General features: G+C 54.8%; 1 protein-coding gene across 1 annotated transcript in view; it reads left to right on the forward strand.

Annotated features, from left to right (window-relative positions):
• Positions 1-20142, forward strand: part of LOC144948600 (runt-related transcription factor 3-like) — a 62237-nt gene that overhangs the window by 26991 nt on the left and 15104 nt on the right. Inside the window, exons 3-4 of the mRNA XM_078878184.1 lie at positions 4754-4858; positions 18132-18188. Coding sequence (XP_078734310.1) covers positions 4754-4858; positions 18132-18188 — 162 coding nt within the window. The remainder of the gene's footprint in view (positions 1-4753; positions 4859-18131; positions 18189-20142) is intronic.

Below are 20142 nucleotides of genomic sequence, written 5' to 3' on the forward strand. Positions count from 1 at the left end.
GCAGTGAACCGAGCCGGCCCAGCACGGCACGTCCTGCGACAGATGCGTTGAGAGACGAAGGCGCGCTCACCGTGGGCAGGAGTGGGAGCTTGCCAGCCTGGACCTGACCGAGGGCCGGCAGGCTAGCACCGGGGGGGGAGGGGGGGGGCTTTTGCCGGTGGGAGGGGTCAGAGTTTAGGGCCTCCCGTCCCCGTTGAGTCGATGTCGACTGAGGGCTTCCACAGACGGCATTGTGGGCTGCAACTTCAGATTTGTTTTTAATGGAAACTGCGATGGAGTGATAAGCCACGGCATTCACAGCGCGCTTGCTTGTTAAACCGCTCGCATGCAAAATGAAAATAGCTGCTTCGGTGATGCTATGCAGTACTTTGCCGTGCTTACAGTCGCGTTTTAAAAATTAACATTGTTACACCAGTTGAAATTACCAGTTTTTACTTAGTAACACACAGTTGAATACAAACGCACTCGGTGCAAACATCACACACAACGTACGCGTGTGTGTATATATATTATGTTGTTATTTTGATTGAAATGTGGTAACGGAAATACCACAAATGTGCACTAGAATCTATTTTTCGCAAATCTGCCTTATCTGTAAAACGTGCCCCCCCCGCCGCCATTAAAACGAAACGCTAGTTCCACGAAGCAATGTGGCATGCGGTTTAACGGACTTGTGCGATTAGCACGGTTGGATACGTACGGTGCGAAAGAAGGAAACCATGCATACATAAATAAGTTCATAATACAGGTTTTTTTAGGGGGGTTAGAACGCGTAAATATAAATGTGCCGTTAATCCCGCCACCACCCGACACAGCCAATTAAACAGAAGGTGCCAATTCGTTACTAGTACATCACACCGGCAAATCAACACACCGGTGTGCTGTACTAGTCACGAATTGGCACGTTCTGTGTACGTGACAAACCTTGCATACTTACATTATTACTTCGCCTGTTTATCCAGGAGAGTTTCGCTGAGTCTCATGACTGTTTCAGGAGGGTCCTGCCAGTTTTTTTTGCAGGCGGAGAGGGAGGTGATAATTGCAATGTATAATCCCAATCGAGTATACACGGACGTATGTTGAACTTAATTCGCACTCTACGTAGCCAACCTGGCTAATCGGAGGTGCGGTGGACGGACAACAAACTGAACAAACGGGGAAAAAAAAAAATTGCGGGTATTTTGTCAAGTTCCAACGCCACCGCTCCCCACAGCACACACACACATACACGCCGCCTTTGCCTAACCACACAGCCACATAACCGCGCACGCAGACCGCGTGAACGCACAGCGTGGACACGATCCTGAGGCCCAATGAAGATGAATGTTGTGATCATCTAAGAGGTGGCCGGGTGGCTCCGGAGATGAGAGCGTTGAGCCAGCGCTGCTGAGACACTCCTCGGTTTGAATGCAGATTTCAGCCACTGCCTGCGATTAAACCCAGTTCTCAAGTCTAGTGAGTTGATCGTCTCAGCCTTGTCAGCAATGACCACGTTAAATACAAACACCATGACGTTAAATCTGCTGTTGCATTTAATCAGAGTCTCATAGCAGTGCTTGTGGGGACGTGCGCCCTCTATTGTGTAGATAATGATACAAATTATACTTGAATGATTGTTTTTCTACAGCGGAGAAAAGTCAATAGAAATTCCATATCCATAAGAGAGATCGAGTGAAAAATTGCTTCTGTGTGGGCCATTACTGGACATCTGTGAAACACATTCTTGCGGAGGGAGCTGGTAGGAACGTTGGGTTGCTCGGTCAATGGCCAGGGTCAACGGCGGCGTGGTGTATTCCGCAAATATGCCCGACTGTGAGGGCGGGCACAAGCCGGCGTGAGTAGGTTAAACGTTGAGTTTTATAAGGGCACCACGGGGTGACCAGCCCCTCCCCACCCAGCCCCACCCCTCCCACCAGCCCCTCCCTGCACGACGGACGGACACAATAATCCCCTGTGAGCTGGTGTAACCAGGCGGTTCCTACCAGTAAAAGAGCTTTATAGCTCATAGGATTCCTTCAGTATAAATAAACATTCGGAGTCTGACATTCTCTGACAGATGGCGTTCACAGCTCTATGTGAACTTACGAATGGATTCTTCATCTTGTGCTGTAAGGCCAATTAGCACCAATTTAAATAAATTGGAATACAATTAAAGCAAGAAGCAGTTGCCTCGTAGTCGGCGAGTAGCAGCCCACTGTCCCACGGCACCGTTGTCTCAGCGCCGTCGTAAAAATCAATGACAGCTCAGCCGATGCGAGGCGTGTCTCATCATCTTTATTCCACATTAACTAGGATATTCGTTTCCAACAATAACGCTCAGCAAACTGGTTGATCAAATTTTGACAGTTTAATGTATGAATTCGATATTACGTATATGTGTGTGTGTGTGTGCGCTGGAAGTGTATTACTTCAGTTTCTGATTAATAATAATAGTAATTTACTTACCCTCTTGTCAATCCGCTGCTGCTATAGATGAAGGCCCTCTCCCACGCTGTGTCGGTCATGGGCGTTGATTGACCATACTTCACCACGCTGGTCAGTGCGGATTTGTGAACGGGGGTGCCCAGGTTTAGCTTTCACTCGCACGCCGACGATGTTACCTGTATAACACGTGGGAGGCTTTCGCGACCAATATTATTCATAATATAGGGTTTTGGGTCAGTCGCGCTATTTATAAATGTGTCGTAACCCTCCACCACCCGACACGGCCAAACAGTAAAAAGTGTGTCACGTTTTTCAAAGGACAAAATTATTCACTTCTTTAGCCCACCGGTGTGTCCATTCTTGCCCGATGAAGCTGATTGTAATTATTAGCGAAACGTCGTGCTACTCACATTTTAAAATGCTGTTGATTCTCTGTTCAGCACATCGGTGAGCTAAAGAAGCGAATTATTTTGTCTTTTGAAAAAATAACGCGATCTGACCCAAAAACCTATATTATGGATGTTACCTGTAGCCAGGAATCAAACTCATGCTGCTGGGCTCGTAACTTAGTGTGCACTCACCATTGCGCCACAGACTCCACTAGCGATCGGTGTGATTAACACCGTGTAAAAATCCTGTATTTAAAAAATGAAGCAGTCAAATATGGATTATTAAACTAAACTATTTTTATTTCACCAGGTAAGGCCCCACTGAGCTATTTAGTTATTTGTAAGAAGCGACCTGGTCATCACAAATGATAGCTCAACGAAGTGGCTTGTCGGCACGTGGAGTTTTATAGCAGCAGCCAAATAGTCTGAATGCGTGGTGGTGTTGATTCTAATTGTGCAGGGAAAACCCGGAGGACCCGGAGAAACATACACACAACCACGGGGAAAACATGCAAACTCCTGATATACAGCAGCAGACGTTATGGTCGGGATCGAACCCACGACCTCCTGTATACCAGGCGAGGGAGTTAACATCTTGACACCGCGGCACCCAATAACAGTGGCGATTTGTACGCAGAGTTTAAAGCTATGCTATGAAGCTAACTTCCTCGTGCAGGTTCTAAGCGTTAAGAGTTAATTGTATTGAGTTGACCAAGCTGAGACCTGGGGAGCCACGGATGGGTCTGGCTTGCAAGGGTGACCCCTTGGCATCAGCGCAGGGTCGGCTACCAGAATAACAAGAAGAGCCATCTTCTTGGTTCTTTCGGTAAAGTCACGTGGAAGGGAAATAATAAAATAATAAAAAGAAAACATAATAAAATACAACTCTCACGACGTTTCGGCCACAACGCAAGCAGTGAGAATTGTATTTTATTATGTTTTCTTTTTATTATTTTATTATTTCCCTTCTACGTGACTTTACCGAAAGAACCAAGAAGATGAATCCCTGCAGTCACGAAAGCTTTAAATCGAAGAAGGAGCCATCTCTTTAGAATTCGGTAAAAAAAAAACCCGACTCAATATTTAAAGAAGCCGCATTGCCATGTTAATACGAGATGGTGGTCCTTAGTAAATGACGTCACGAAGCAGTCCGTAAAGATACCGCGTGCGGCTGCGCAAGCAACAGGTTGTCAACACACGTGCTAGGAGAACGTCTTTACACCGCACGCTCGTGAGAGGGTGGCAGCAGCTCGGGGGAGGAGGCTTGTTCATCCAGCAGTGGATTGACCATGGCTGCTGGCGATGCTGCTGCTGCTGACCACGGAATGCGAGTGCATTGAGAACACGAGTCTCTTAGCAGGGGAGGCGTGGTGGGGATCGGGGCGACACTCCAGACAGCACACAAAGTCGATGCGACCAAGTCGACAATAATTCCTCTTGGCCCAGGTTAATGACCGCCGTGGATTTGCATCCAGAACGGGTTCCGAGGCTGCGTGTTGTGACGTGCACGTCTCGCGTTGCTGGCAACGAGACGCCTGGCTCACACGGCCACGTTCATCATCATCATCATCACATGCAAGTGGGGGAGCGGTGTGGTGCGGCGGTTAGTCAACTTGCACTATGAATCCAGAGACCTGAGTTTGATTCCCGCTCATGGGCAACATCAGTGCCGTTTAACTGAACTGGTCATGGGCCTCCCCTTGATCGACTCAAATGATGCGGTGCGTGAACGTCGCTACTGGCGAGACAAAGGCGGCCGGGCGTGGTCCTGGCCACCAAGCCCCTCGTGTGCCGTGTCGGCCTTCGTAGGTGCTCGCTAACAGCACTTGCCCCAATGGTCTGTTAAGGCTACACGGGCGATCGTTGTCACCCGCGCGTGCGAGCACTTGTATTCACATGCGCGTGTGTGTGCACGCGCGTTCGCTTGTGTGCCTGTGCAGGGAAAAGCTTCACGCTCACCATCACGGTGTTCACCAGCCCGCCGCAGGTGGCCACCTACCACCGTGCCATCAAGGTGACGGTGGACGGACCTCGCGAGCCACGGAGTGAGTATCCCGCTTCTCTGCACTCCTCCTTCACAACAAAACACAGACACCCTCCCGCCTCTCGCTCCCCCACCGCTCTCCAATTAAGCATCAGGGGCTGCCGTGGCGGGTGCCGTTAAAGAGCTGCCGCGAGGCAGGTTGGCACAGCGCACACGAGGTGGTGGCTTGTGGTGGTGGTGGTGGCGGCGTGGTGGTGGCGTGTGGTGGTGGTGGTGGTGGCGTGGCGGTGGGCATCGAGCACACCAGGCCGCCCTCGGTCTCTTGTCGGCCTCCTCCTCTTTGCATTCATGGGTGAGTTGACCTCGGGGGTGGGGGGGGGTGTCCGGGTGGGGGGTGCCCAAATCGAGGTTGGATCGCGCACCAATTGCAGCCGGCTTAGCGCTCGGCGTGCGCGTCGCGCCGATTAGGACGTTGCGAAGCACCGCGATGCACTCCGTCCACGCCTGCGGGCGCACCACGAAATGTGGAAGGAAACAGGAAGCGCGAGGGAAGACAGACGAGCACGTGGGGACACGCGCGGGGCTGGCAACGTCGAGCAGGCAAAGGGTTGAGAAGGAGCGATGCAGCGATTGCCGGCGAGAGAAAGGGGACCACGGCGGAATGTTGCTCGGCCCCCCTCGCCGTTCACGAGCGGTACGGAAGGGACTGACGGTGGCGGTGGACAGACACTTTGCTCTCTGTGCTCAGAGCACACGCGCGACGCACGTGCCTTGCAGTGTCGTCTCGTCACTCACGAACTTGCGATCCGCGGATTTTGTCTGTCCGCGAATCGCATCTGGAATTCTGCACGACTGCATCGAGTGAGAGAGAAAGTGGTGATATAATATGGCGAAGCTTTAGAAGCATCTGCAAGGCGTCGTGCGTACGATAGGAGGAGCAACGCTCACAACAACGAGCGGAGCGCCGGGTGGCTAAAGCACAGCAAAGTTGGCACAGTAGGGGGCACAGGTGGTGAATCAGCCAGTCATCTCGGTCATCTCAGTCAGTCGACCCGTGGCACCTGGGTCTGCCCGGTAACCTGCCAGCGGGCGTTCGACACTTCACGTGGTCCCAACGTGCACACAGCCTGGCACAAGCGTTGTGGTGACGTCACCGTCACTTAGTGGCGAATGGCGGTTGTTGTTGTTGTATGTGTGTGGACTGCATGCGTGTGTGTGTGTTTGTAGGTGTGTGTGGGGAGCGGTAGTCTAGCTGTTAGCGCACTGCGGTACGAACTCAGCGACCCGAGTTCGATTCCCGCTCACGGCCAACACCAGTGACGATTATCTGAACCGGTCCTGGGCCTCCCTTAGGTCGATTTGGCCTCAAACGAGTACCTGGTGCGGTGTGTTGTAAACATCGCCACTCGGGAGACAAAGGCGTCCGGGCGTGGTGCTGGCCACCCACCTCCTCGTGTGCCGTGTCGGCCTTCATAAGTGCTACTCGCTAACAGCACTTGCCACAACAGTTTGGTAAAAGCTACACGGGTTGATGTTTGTGGGCCGCGTGAGTGCGTGCGTCCTCAGATGTGTGCTGCTTGCACAAGGAAATCATTGGGACAGTTTTTTTTCTCTGCAAGTAAAGGAGAGAGACTAAAAGAGAACCCCCCCCTCCACTCCTCCGCCACCCCTCCCGAAAAATCATTAAAGCATCGCATTTACGAAATTTATTGTTCAGGACAAGACATCAAACGCTTTTCAAAGGGGATGTACGCATAGACCCCCCCTCCTACCCACCACCACCCCTTAAGAGTCTTCAAAGTCCTGCCTTGAAAACTTGTTAACAAAATATGTCCTGCCGCCCCACTGGGTGATGTAAAAGGGTTTTTTGGGTGGCAGCGTGGGGGGGGGGAGGCTGCGTGTTTTTTGGGGGGCATAAAAAAACGCGGAGCGGCGGTGGTGGTGGTGGTAATGATGGTGGTGGTGATGATGGTGGTGATTGTGGTGGTGATGGTGGTGATGGTGGTGGTGATTGTGGTGGTGATGGTGGTGGTGGTCATGGTGGTGATGGTGATGGTGGTGATGATGGTGGTGGTGATGATGGTGGTGGTGGTGATTGTGGTGGTGATGGTGGTGATGGTGGTGATGATGGTGGTGATGATGGTGGTGGTGGTGATGGTGGTGGTGATGGTGGTGGTGATAATGATGGTGGTGATGGTGGTGGTGGTGGTGGTGGTGATGGTGGTGGTGGTGGTGATAATGGTGGTGGTGGTGGTGGTGATGGTGGTGATGGTGGTGGTGGTGATGGTGGTGGTGATGGTGGTGGTGGTGATGGTGGTGGTGGTGGTGGTGATGGTGATGGTGGTGGTGGTGATGGTGGTGATGGTGGTGGTGATGGTGGTGGTGGTCCCGTCCGTCCGCTGAGGGGATGGTGGCAGAGCGCTTTTGTCTCCCCGCTCGCGCCGCGTGAGTCACGCACTTCCGCGGGCTCTCGCACAATTAGCACATTCCTCGCTCGCAGACCCAGACGTGAGTCAGCCGCCCCAGCCCATTCACTCGCAAAAAAAAACATAATCTTCTCTCCCCCGTTCCGTCCCATCGGTCCCGTCCGCCCACCCACCCGCTCGCTCGCTCACTCACTCACCCACCCACTCACTCGCTCGCTCGCTCACTCACTCACCCACCCACCCACCCACTCGCTCGCTCGCTCACTCACCCGCCCACCCACTCACTCGCTCGCTCACTCACTCACCCACCCACCCACCCACTCGCTCGCTCGCTCACTCACCCGCCCACCCACTCACTCGCTCGCTCACTCACTCACCCACCCACCCACTCACTCGCTCGCTCGCTCACTCACCCGCCCACCCACTCACTCGCTCGCTCGCTCACTCACTCACCCACCCACTCGCTCGCTTGCTCACTCACTCACTCACCTACCCACTCGCTCACTCACTCACTCAATCACCCACTCGCTCACTCACTCGCCCACCCACTCACTCACTCGCCCCCATCGCCACCGTCAACCCACCCACCGCCCGCCTCATTTTACGCCCGTCGTAAAGCCGCCGTTCCATAACAACAACACTGATGTATTATTGGACGGGAATGGTTGAAAGATTGAGAAGAAGAAGAGGAAAGAGCGCGTGCGAGAGACGGTGGAACCTGGACGATACATCCGCCTCGCGCGACGTCTGCGGCGCACAGACCCGGGCTGTTTGAAGCGTCCGAGAATGTTCTCGGCGAACTGCGAAGCCCTGATATAAAACGATATATAATAGGCGACGTTTCGGGAGTGGCCCTTTTTCATGGCACGTGACGAAGGGTCATCTTGGTGTTGTCAAGAAAGTTCACTTTCCAAACCGTCACATATATATATATTTTGTTTAATTAAGGCCAAGGTGTCATCGAGGAACGTGTTGAAATCATTTGGTGTTAATCGTGCCTGTGCATCACGAGCAAACTCAGCAGCAGCAGCGGCATCGCCAAGTCGTGAGCGAGGCCCTGGGCACTCGGCTGCCCCTGCCGCCTTCTCTTCTCTCTTTTGTTTGACGGCTGCCGGGGAGCCCACATCACCTCCGAGAGCGACGACTCGGGAGAGAGGCTCATTCATTTAATTTGGACAAGGACGGATTCCGCTGGTAATGCCTCGAGTGGGAAATTTCGATGATTTAATTACGATTGTCAAAAATATCAAGCGCCTGCTCCGTTGTTTACGAGCGACGGCGTCCTCGGCGAGGCGACCCGGTCTGCCCTCCGCCGCGTTCGGAGTCGTCATTCATCCCGGGTGACTTCCCGGCTGGAGGGGGGGAAATACAATAACTGCTCCCCAATCAATTCCTCCAATGCGATTTCACCCGATTGTAACACCGATGGGGACAGTTACCAAAGACTAAATAACATTTTAAAAAGACAACCAAATGGGCCGCATCGATTTTAATTGTCAGGAGTTTTTGTTTTTGTTTTCGCATGGAAATCGATGGCGATGATGCAGAGCACGTTGGCAATTAATTCACACAGAAATTGTGAACATTGGCAACTTTTGCGATCGCATTAGTTCCAATTGGATTTGTCGAGACGTCCGATAATATGTAATTAATGTTTATTGTCAATCCTGGTGCCGCCGAGGTATGTGGCAGCAGAGCCCCGAATGTAACTTTCCCTAAACCGTACATCAGTTAGTTTAATCCAAATAAAAATGACACTTGCAAGCAACTCTTTTGAATGTCAAAGAGGTGAACGTTTCTCCGGTGTTTCAAACCGCGATTGGGGTCGTTGCTGCTCGGCTCCGTTAGCAGTTCCGACCAAGTGGTGGAAATTCCACATTCCAAAGACGTCCTCCGGAGCATTCAAAGAGCCATACTGAAAACAAACGGCATGAACTTCAAAGCAAGCGGTGTCCAGTTGCCCGAGGGCTACCACTGGCCACGTCAGAACCGCTGAGCCGGCTCTGCTGATATCCCGAGTTCAAATCCCGCTCCACGTACATGCAATGTGATTAAACCAACCGTAACATTAATGTTGTTGTTTTTTTAATTAACCTAGCACATTACGACGCTGACGACAAATATCGGTGTCGTCGCCGCGTGACAAGAGCTCGTTACGGGCGGGGTGGTGGTGGTGGCGGTGGCGGTGGGGTCATGAATGAACGCGACCGCCGCGCTGGTTGTGTCAGAGGCCCGTCGAAGCGGCTGCAGAGAGAGAGAGAGGCGCTTCTCACGACGCCACAGTCCACGGACCTCTCTCCCTGCGGCACCGGTGCTGAGTCGACCTTCAGTCGCCACCGGACCTCTCGAGATGTCTCCGTCTCGAGGCGGCACCACCACCACGACCACGCCGATTTAAAAACGGCGAAATCCCGCCAGAAAGACTCCGCCGTGCGCTGAGCGCCCCCCCCCCCCCCCATTTGCTGTGGAACGCGGCAGACTTTTATTGGATCGGCGCACGCTGGGACTCGCATCAGCTCTCGGCGCATTCACAAACCGGCGGCGGTGGAGTTGTGTCGCTCGCGCGGGCCGCGTTGTTCCGTGCGCCGCAGCCATCGCCTGGCACGCGCGCGGAGATAACCCCAAACCTTCGGCCCGCGTTTGACTCCCCAACTCCCCCGTTGAAACCACGGATGATGAATTGAATAATGGACGGACGAAATGCGCGCTATGCGGCGAAGGCGTTAGTCCTCAGGCATTTCTGTCTTAAGTTGCGTTTATCATCTCTCGCTCTCTCCCTCTGTGTGCCTTACACCCACACTGCTCGATTGGTGCCAATAAGTGAGTGGCAGGCAGGCAGGTGGGTGGAAGCTGACACACATTTTTTATTGAATCTCTGCCAATTGCCCGGCTTACCACTGCAGTGGGGCATGGCTGACGCCACTGTCGGCGCTGTGCGTCTCTCACCCTGGGTTGCATTCTGTCCGGGTATCCGGGAAAGCCGCTTTAGGACTCGTTCTCAAAAGGGCCCCTGCGTTTGGGATTTGTGGTCAACGCAACCGTGGTGGGTGATGCCCATTCTCAAACTCGCACCGACCAGTGTGGTGAAGTATGGTCAAACGAACCCCCGATTACTATGATGGAATGGGAAGGGCTTTATGCGGCAATGGATTGACGAAGGCATGTCGATTATGATCGCCATTATTCGTAGTGATCGTGGACGCTGTGGTCAACGGAGAAACCCCGTAGCACATAAGAGGGAGATACACACCCAGTGGCACACGCACACAACTTCATAAATCCACTTGCGACGCTCCCGCATCCCAGCCTATGGCAGCTGAGTGGTTTTTGGGAGTTTCACAAATCTCTCCGTGATGCACCAACCCCCGCGTCCAGAGTGCTGGATCGCCGCTGTCCACCCAGCGGTCTAAATGGGCGACACCGCAGCTAGTCGATGGGCGGGTCACGTGTGGTGGGGTCGACATGTGGGACGACTCCCACCTCTGGACATCTATTGAAAAGAGCTGCAGAGCTCATCGGATTCCTCATGCAGTACAAATACATACTCAGATTCTTCCGAGACTTCTGGAAGAGTAGGCCAACGTACCCCCCGGCGAGAGAGGCTCTCTTGAGCTCCCTCGAAGCGGGGGGCCTTCCGCCGGCGGTGGCGTGAGCGAGCAATTGCAGGGCTGCGCCTTGACATCGTACATAGCCGGAGACCCCCACGCGCCTATCGCGCGTGCGTCTTCCCGCCGTGCAAATGCGAAGGGGGCGCGGGGCGTGCTGGCAGCGGCGTCGCACTGCAGAGAATGGCGGGGGGGGGGGGACTTTGTGCACCTGACGAGTAAGACGCCAACCGCAGGAGAAGGAGCCACCCAATGTTTATGTGCGGAGGGCGTGCGCGCATTCTAATCCCCCCCCCCTCCCCACCTGCCCCCCCCGTCTGGTTTGTCAGGAGGGTAGGCTGTGCCAAGCCCCGGCTGCCCAAAGCCAAGCCAAGCCAGTCAGTCTGTGGAACCTCCGGTGTCTAAACGCCCTGGCACGTGGCCAGCAAGAGTGCCTCTCGCGCGAACCCTTTAAAGTTTTAACCCTTCGAGCGCCGGGTGGTGGTAGCGATGTCCTTGGATCTGTACTGAACGTTCGGTTGGATGTGTGGTGGTAGTCGTGGTGGCGGTGGTGCTGGCCACCCACCCCTTCATGTGACGTTGCCGGCCTTCGTAGGTGAAACTCGCTAACAGCACTTGCCCCAACAGTCTGTCAAGGCTATACGGAGGGGGGGGGGGTCTTTGTCTTTTTGGTGGTAGCGGTGAGCGGTCGTGTCGTGGTTCAGCGCATTGCGCTAAAAATTCCGGCGATCCGAGTTCGAATCCCGCTCACAACCGACGCGGGTGACGAATATCTGATCCGGTGCTGGGCCTCCCCCTAGGTCGACTCAGCCTCAAAATGAATCACTGGTGCGGTGTGTAAGCTTCAGAAATTGGTGATACAAAGACGGCTGGACGTAGTGCTGGCCAACCCACTCCCTCGTGTGCTGTGCCGGCCTTAGCAGTTACTCACTAACAGCACTTGCCCCAACAGTCTGGTAAATGCTATATCGGACATCTTGGTCTTGATGGTGGACGCCTGTGATCCAGCACTTTGGAGGTATGCATGCCGAACTTCTTTCGCACCGTTCGTATCCAACCGCGCTAATCAGAGGTGCGGAAGAAGGACAACACACTAAGCACAAAAATAAGTTCTAATGAAATGAGTTTTCAAACTAGATTAATTAAAAGTGCATAGCTCCAGTGGCTTCCTAATATCGGAAGGGAGAGCGTTCCAGACGGCCGCAGAAGCGCATCTGAAAGCGCGCGACGATGATGCGGTGACCGCCGCCTTTGTTCGATGGCTGAGCCAGAAGCTGCTGCTGCTGCTGCCGCTGCTGCTGCTGCTACTGCCGCTGCTGCTTCTGGTGCGAGGATGAGCGGGGGAGTTGGCGTGACGATGGTTCACGATGCTCCTTGACCAGAGAGGAGACGATTGAGAACGTCTGGCGGTCTCTTCTCTGCTCTGGGTGGCCGCGTATTGCAAGGGAGAACCGCCTTCCGTACAATTCTGAACAACCACATCAGTCAAACCACGCTTTCCCAGGAGGCAAAAGTGTTCTCCGGATGATTTGACGCAACCCGCAACTCTTGATTTAAAATACAGCGGCAGGGCAAACGCGCTACATGATCTCTTAGAAGCACAGCGCGATCTCCTTCGTGCGACTGATGGTGCTGTCGACTACAATTTTAATGTACGACAGACAACGTTGAAGTGGTTGAGCCAGATACTTGCGGTGGGAGCAGTGGAGTGTATCGCTCTGATGATGCCCCTTTTGCAATCGCGAATCGGGACATTGAGTCGCTATATGTTCCACGGCTCTGTTCTGGGCGGTCACCACAGGCATCGTGCATCGTGCATCGTGCATCGTACATCGTACATCGTGCATCGTACATCGTACATCGTACATCGTGCATCGTGCATCGTACATCGTACATCGTGCATCGTACATCGTACATCGTACATCGTGCATCGTACATCGTGCATCGTGCATCGTACATCGTACATCGTGCATCGTACATCGTACATCGTGCATCGTACATCGTACATCGTGCATCGTGCATCGTGCATCGTGCATCGTACATCGTACATCGTGCATCGTACATCGTGCATCGTGCATCGTGCATCGTGCATCGTGCATCGTACATCGTGCATCGTACATCGTACATTGTACATTGGAGAGTTTTTTTTAAATATACGTTTTTCCACTTGTGTACCGGCGAGTCTCCCCATCTGCTGCCACTGGCGTGGTTTGTGCAGCGCATGACGCAGTGCAGGGGTCGTGTGGCCCCCAGAAACTTGATCCCGGAGATCGAAGCCGGGGGGGGGGGGGGGGTATCTCTCCTGCGCCGCCGCGTCTTTCACGAGCGGCGGGAGTTTCTTTCGTGATCTCTTGTGAACTCCGCTCGGCTTATGGCGACAACGTTGTATTGCATGGGAAGAAATGACGGATATTAAGAAAGGCTTACTTTCTTTTTTGTGATACAGACATTCCCCGAATTACGAACACTCCCACTGAGGAACGAACCTCTGTGAGATATTTATTTATCTTTGTTTCAACCCTCCGACTTGTGACCCGAACCACGGGAAAATTCTGTTCGGCGGAGCGATCCTAATTCTTGCCGATTCCTGTAACAGCAGCCCCCGCCCCCCAACAGAAACACGAGAAATTGGGGGGGGGGGAGATTGGGGGGGAGATTTGGGGGGGGGAGATTGGGGGGGAGATTGGGGGAGGGGCGAGGCTGGAGGCTGCTAATGGAGCGAGCGCTCTCGGCGTGTTCCTCGAATGCGGCGGAGACGGAGGAGCGCGGCCGAGTTCTGACGGCCGCGCCGCGACAGACGCGAGAAGCTGCGGACGGTCACGGCTCGTCCATGGACGCCGTCGCCCACACCCACCCCCACCAGACCCCCCCCCGTCCACCCCCTCCAGACCCCCCCGCGCCCGCCGCCGTTGCGAGATGACTCCGCGTGGAGCGAGGCGAGATGTTGCCAGTCAGCTGGGCCCCGCCGCGTGTCCGTGTGCGGTGTTTCCAAAACGAAAAGCAGCAGCAGCAGTGGCATCAGCAGCATCAGCATCAGTAGTGGCATCGGCATCAGCAGCAGCAGTGGCAGCATCATCAGCCGCGTCGTCAGGCGGGTGTGGCCGTGCGTGTGTACTCAGCCAGGCGGCCCATCCCAGCGCAGGTTCCTTTGCGAGCGAACGGCAACGCGGCATTTGAATGGCGCTTTCATCGCGGCGCTGCTGGCGCGGCGTGACGCGCTCGAGTCGGAAAGCGCCTACAGAGGGCCGAGACTCGCCCGCTGCTCTGTCCACCCGCGTGGAAGTTTACAACCTGCACGGGCAAGTTGGCTTCGAAGCTTTAAACTCTACGGACAAATCGCCGCCGTTATGAGGGCGCCGCGGTGTTGACCACCTCGCCCGGTATGCAGGAGGTCGTGGATTCGATCCCGACCCTGACACCTGCACATTTAGAGTTTGGGTGTTTCTCTCCCCGTGGTCGCGTGGATTTTTCTTCGGATCCATTGGGTTTCCCCACCACATTTAGAATCAATGTGCCTCTGGAGTATTTTGCTGCTACAAATTTCGACGTGATAAGCTACTTCGTTGGGCTATAATGTGTGTCACTTCTAAAAAAACAGCTACGTAGCTCAGTGAGCCTTACCTGATGAAAATAGTCACGCAAACTCCAAATAGACAGGCGTCAGGGTCGGTATGGAACCCACGACCTCCTGTATACCAGGCGAGGTAGTTAACATCTCGCCCCCGGGGCCACTCGAGCGGAGAACTCCGCCCGCGCTACGTCCGACGGTACATCCGCACAGCACGACACGTGCGTGTGCACGAAGTTAAAATAATAAATGCACGTACCGTAATGGGTAGCAATAACCCAAAAAATATGTCGAGCAGAAATAATTCTTCTTGCGGGTTGTTGTTATTTTGTTTTCCCCTCCTCCTCCTCCCCATCTCCCACCGCTTGCCGCACGAGGGAAGGGGATTGAGTGGCGATGCGGAGCGACTTTGTGACCCAGCGGGCGTGCGTGCCGTGTGGCTGGCAGGCGTCGGCCGGTCTGTGCGCTGTTTGCCTTCGCTGTGCGCTCCGCTCGAGTGCTCACACAAAGTAGCACACACACACGCGCGTGCGGGCACACGTGTGTGTGCGTGTGCGAGCGAGCGGTGGAACGGTCTTCGGCCGATCCTGGGCCTCCTTGGGAGCCATCCATTGAGTACGTACGCATGGAGGGGGAGGGGGGGTTAACCCAAATGCGTACGCTTGCGTATGGGGGGTCTACTGACAATGTACATCGCATAGGAAACGGGGGGGGGGGGGGTGAAGCCTCGATAATAATGTGTCTACATTGGCCTTCACATGAGTTAGATAGTCCGGCGGTGGACTATCTGTTAATGTTATTAATCCTTGGTCGTTTCTGCGTGGATTAAATATCGGCCGTTCTATCGGATTCGGTGGGGGGTGCGTCAGGCTTACGTAGGTAGGGGGGGGGTGTAAAAAATCCGCGTGCGTACAGGGAGGGGGGGTCAAGTTTAGATAGATTTATGCGTACCTACTCAATGGATGGCCCCCTAAGGTCGACTCAGCCTCAAAAGAGTAGCTGGTGCGGTGTGTTAACAACATCGCCACGAGGGAGGCAAAGGCGGCCGGGCGTGGTGCTGGCCACCCACCCCCTCGTGTGCCATGGCAGCCTTCATCGGTGCTTTCTTAACAGCACTTGCCCCAAACATTGATTACGACTATATGGCGGACCTTTGTCTGTGTATATATTAACTAATTTGTGCGTGGATTTTTTTTAGTTATGTTTCGTTTTTTACAAGGATTGCGTTTCATTATTCTCTTGAACCTTAGAAGGGGTCCTCATGAGCCAATGAAAGCGATGGAAACTCATGGGGAGCGTTTTTAAGGGTTTTGTTTTTGCTCACGCGGCTCAGAAATGCTCCCAGAGTTCCGGCGTTCCGTGTTCAACGCCCACCACATGTTGTTTGTTGTGTTGTTGTTGTTGATGTGGATACAACCGGCCTTGTTCTGCACTGGCGAATGATGGCGGAAACACGTGCAGGAGCTAAATACTCAACATCCAGGTCTGGTGGCCACGACAAGAGGGCTTCAGTACGTACCTATACTGAACTTCTTTCGCACCGTACGTAGCCAACCACGCTAATCAAAGGTGCGGGGGGGGGGGAACAAACGAAATACAAACAAATCTTGATTTGAAGCTTTCGCGACTGCAGGAATCCATACTTTTTTGTTTAACAGTCTGCCTCAGCAGCAGACCACGCTTTCCCACCTGATGATGGATGCTTGTGTTGCGCCCGAAACATCTTCGTGATTTATTTTAATGAAAGTATTTGTCTGAAATCACTGCTAAGGATGCATTTACCCAAAGTTTCCCTGAGCAGTGGCACCGAGTGTGTCAGAGATTCACCGGTGGCTCGAGATTTGTGTTTTGTTTGTTACAGAACTTCTGAACGGGTTCCTCAAGTGGCCAATTTAAGTTTTCTCATTTAACAAAGCAGGATGTGTGCTTTGTCGCACACGACGGCGGTAAAACTTCATTAAATATTCGTAACTCTCAGAGGACTGAAATTTAGCCGGGAACAAAAAAACATCGATTGCAAAATCCAAATTTAATGTTATTTTTGTGTGTGCAGTCATCGGTGACTGGGCTGAGACCATCCACTCGCTGCATGTGACAACGCGGTTTAATCGCGGGAAGCTGCCCGGGTTGAGACCAGGAGCTCAGCGGTGCCAACTCGGCGCTCTGACCTCTGAGCTGCCCGGCCACCCCCTAGGTGACCGCGTTCGTCTCGATTGCCCTCGCAAACAACTCGGTGCCACGTGCACAGCGCGCACAGCAGCGCACACTCCGTGCCGCGTGCACGCGCACAACAGCGTTGATCGCGCAGACTGTGGCGCAACGCGACTCGCGCGTGTTGTCTAAGTGTGTGTGTGACGTGCACGACTTGAAACCGTGGGGGTTTTTACAGCACGATGGGGTGTTGTCACGTGTTGCGTCTTGTCGCGGGCCGCACTAAGAGCCACCAGGGCCTGCCAGTGGCCCCTCGGGCCTTGCAGTGAAGAACGCCGCTCTCAGGCCTCCCACACGGGCCACGTTGTAGCTACCCGGCCACCTACCCCGCTCTGCTCGTCAACACACGGGTTAATCACGGGCACTCGGATACCCAGGTGTGAACTCAGGAGCTCACCGGTACCGCGGCAGAGTTCCGTGAAAACCTCTCCCAGCTGGGACCCAACTGTTGGGAGAGGCCCTCACCGGCTCTGAGCGGCGTCCTGAACACTGACGATAAATTTACATAATGGATGCGGTCGTGGCAGTGAGCACGCCGTGGCCTCGCACCGTGCCGGCAGCTTCGTGAGCACGTGGACACTTTCCTGGTTGGTGTCTTGGCGGTTTTTTTGTTTGTTAAAGTTCGCATTGCCGTCCAGTTTACCATCGAATTCTGGCTAATTGTGGAGTCCGGCCTGGAGAGGCATCACTCACGAGGTGGCGTCCTCACTCGCCTGCCCCCGACCCTCTCCCCCCTCCCACTTCATGTCATGCGCCTCCGTGAATACAATAATTTATTCAAGGACAAGTGATTCCAATACAACAACAACAATCGCCGTTTGCCACTAAGTGGTGGTGTTGTCACCACATAGCTTGTGCCAGGCTATGTGCACTTTAAGTCCACGTGAAGTGTTGTACACCCGCTGGCAGGGGTCACGGGATAGACCCAGGTGCCATGGGTTGACTGACTGAGATGACCGGCAGTTGCACCGCTTGTGCCCCCTACTCTGCCAACTTGCTGTGTTTTATCCGCCCGTCGCACCGCTCGTTGTTGTGAGCGTCGCTCCCCTGCCCTCCGTTGTTGCTGGTGGTCGACGGTCTCCAACTGCCCAGTAGCGTCTTTCCAAAACGCACACAATGGCACCCGCACACACGTACACACGTACACACACACACGTATATCGAAATTACACCGTTATTGGCTCTGGACTGAAAGGCCACAGCGCTTCTGGTATTTTTCCCGTGCGTTTTCAAATCTACTTTCATGTGCAAGCAAAATGCTGTTGCGTCGCCAAAACAACACAACCGCACCACCAAAGTTCAGAGCCACCACCAACCGCCACCGCTCGCTTCCAAGAACCCGGCCAGAGCCCCCCACGGGAGGGGCGCCCGGGGGCACCCGCCCCACCCTCGCCCTGCCACCGGTTCCACCGCGCTCACCCCCCCGTGCGCTCTCATCCAAATTGTGGCTCGCTGCTAAAGAACCGCTCCGCCACCCCCCCCCCCATCTCTCTCTCTCTGCCGCCCCCCCCCTTCCCCACGCAGGGCACAGGCAGCGGCTGGAGGACGCTGGCAAGGCGCTCTCCTTCTCCGAGCGGCTGAGTGAGTTGGAGCACCTGCGGCGCACGGCGCTGCGCGTGGGGGCGCACCACGTGCCGCCCCCAACGCCGGCCCTCCGCCCGCCTCTTAACCCTCCCCCCCACTACAATGCACAGACAGGTACACGACGGGCCCACAACCCCACCCCCTCCCCCCCCCCCTCCCTCTTTACCTACTTATCAAAATCTGAATATTTATTCATACTGGAGGAATCCGATGAGCTGTAAAGCTCTTTCTCATCGATGTCCCGTAGGGGCACGGGGCAAACAAATGGCCCAAACGCAGACAAATTCAATTCGGCCGTCCCCACCCTACCGGGCAGAGCCCCACCGACCTATTGCTGCACACCCACACGACCTCCCTCGCACCCGGCCTCCCTCTTGCACGCTCCTCCCTCGCTCAGCGATGCCGCAACACAGACCCCGGGGTGGGCACACGGCTCGGCAAGGTCACGAACGGGGTGGGGGGCTCGGGGTTTGATTTCGGGAAAGCGACTGAGAGGTCGCGCGTGGAGAGAGCGGAGAGACGCGCGCTCGCTTGCGGTGACGTCGAGAGACGGGCGGTGACGCGGCCCGGAGAGCGTGCGGGTCGATGGCGACGCTCGTCCTGCCGGGGTTGGGCAGGACCCGCCGCTGGAAGGGATCGTGGCCGGTAGTGAAGAAGAGTAGCGGGGGGGCGGCTGATGAACCAAATCCCTCGGAGATGGGGGGGGGGGCGTCTTACCGGGGAGATGGAGTGATGACATCGGTCCGCGTGCAGGTGCCAGGTGGATTATTACGACGCAGGATTACGAGAGCTTGACAAGCGGCTGTACATTATGATTGTTTATTATGTTAGTGAGGGTGGACGTCGCTGCTCCAAGATAGAACCGATTTCACGTGCGAGGGAATGTGAACATCCAACACTCCCCGACGAACAGGTCGTGAACCCACTTGCTGTACTGCCACCTGGACAATTCACAGGTGGGGGGCGGTGGATAAAGATGATCCACCCCCCACATGAGAACCTGAACATCACCGGAGAAAATAAAGAGAATATATATCGTTATATATATAGATATATAGTTAAATAGGCTCCTAAACTAAAAGCGGTGAGTTCCGGGACGAGCCCTCCCGAGGGACGTTGCCTCTTGGCAGTCGCCGCCTGGCATCGCCGGGACCCCAGTCCCAGTTAGCAGCACTGCGGCGGACTTTCCACACGAGTACGGATTTTATAGACCCTGTAAGGATGATGGGTCAAGTTGAGCACCGACACACACTGGAACCAAGCGGCGGCGAGCGGACGAGGCCACGTCTGGCGGTCCGCCCGGTGCGGAGTGCCATTGGTGCACGTTCACGCGGCCAGCGCAGGCCGCGTGTGCAAGTGTCGTGGGCGAGCAGCTATGAAGGCCGTCACGACGCACCTGGGGTCGTGTGGCCGTCACGACGCACCCGGCCCACTTTGGCTGAATCCAACCGAGGGGAGGCTCACAACCGGTGCAGATATATGCCGGGAGTGGGAATTGGACCCGGGTCATCCCAAATGGACCCGGGTCATCCCAAATGATTTGAGCAATTCCTGCAGTCACGAAAGCGCCAAATCAAGTTTGATTTGGTGCGTCAGAGAATGCTCATCGCTACACACAAAGACAAAGATTCCCCTTATAGCCATAACAGACTGTTGGGGAAAGTGCTGTTAGCGAGCACCTATGAAGGCCAGGGGTGGGTGGCCAGCACCACGCCCAACCACCTTTTTTTGCTCCGAGCTGCGATATCACGTACACACTCGCGCTTACACGTGCGCGCATGCACACACGCACGAGCACGCTCGCACACACACGCTGTGCCCCGTGTTCCCTGCATGCAGAGGCACACACACGCCCGGGATGTGGTGAGCCGCATAACCCTTTAATGTCATAACCGCACAACCCCTGCCGCTTGCGTACGCGCGGTGCGCCACGCGCCCAATCGCCTCCTCA

Source organism: Lampetra fluviatilis, chromosome 50 (genome assembly GCF_964198595.1).
Source record: "Lampetra fluviatilis chromosome 50, kcLamFluv1.1, whole genome shotgun sequence".
Lineage (NCBI taxonomy): Eukaryota > Metazoa > Chordata > Hyperoartia > Petromyzontiformes > Petromyzontidae > Lampetra > Lampetra fluviatilis.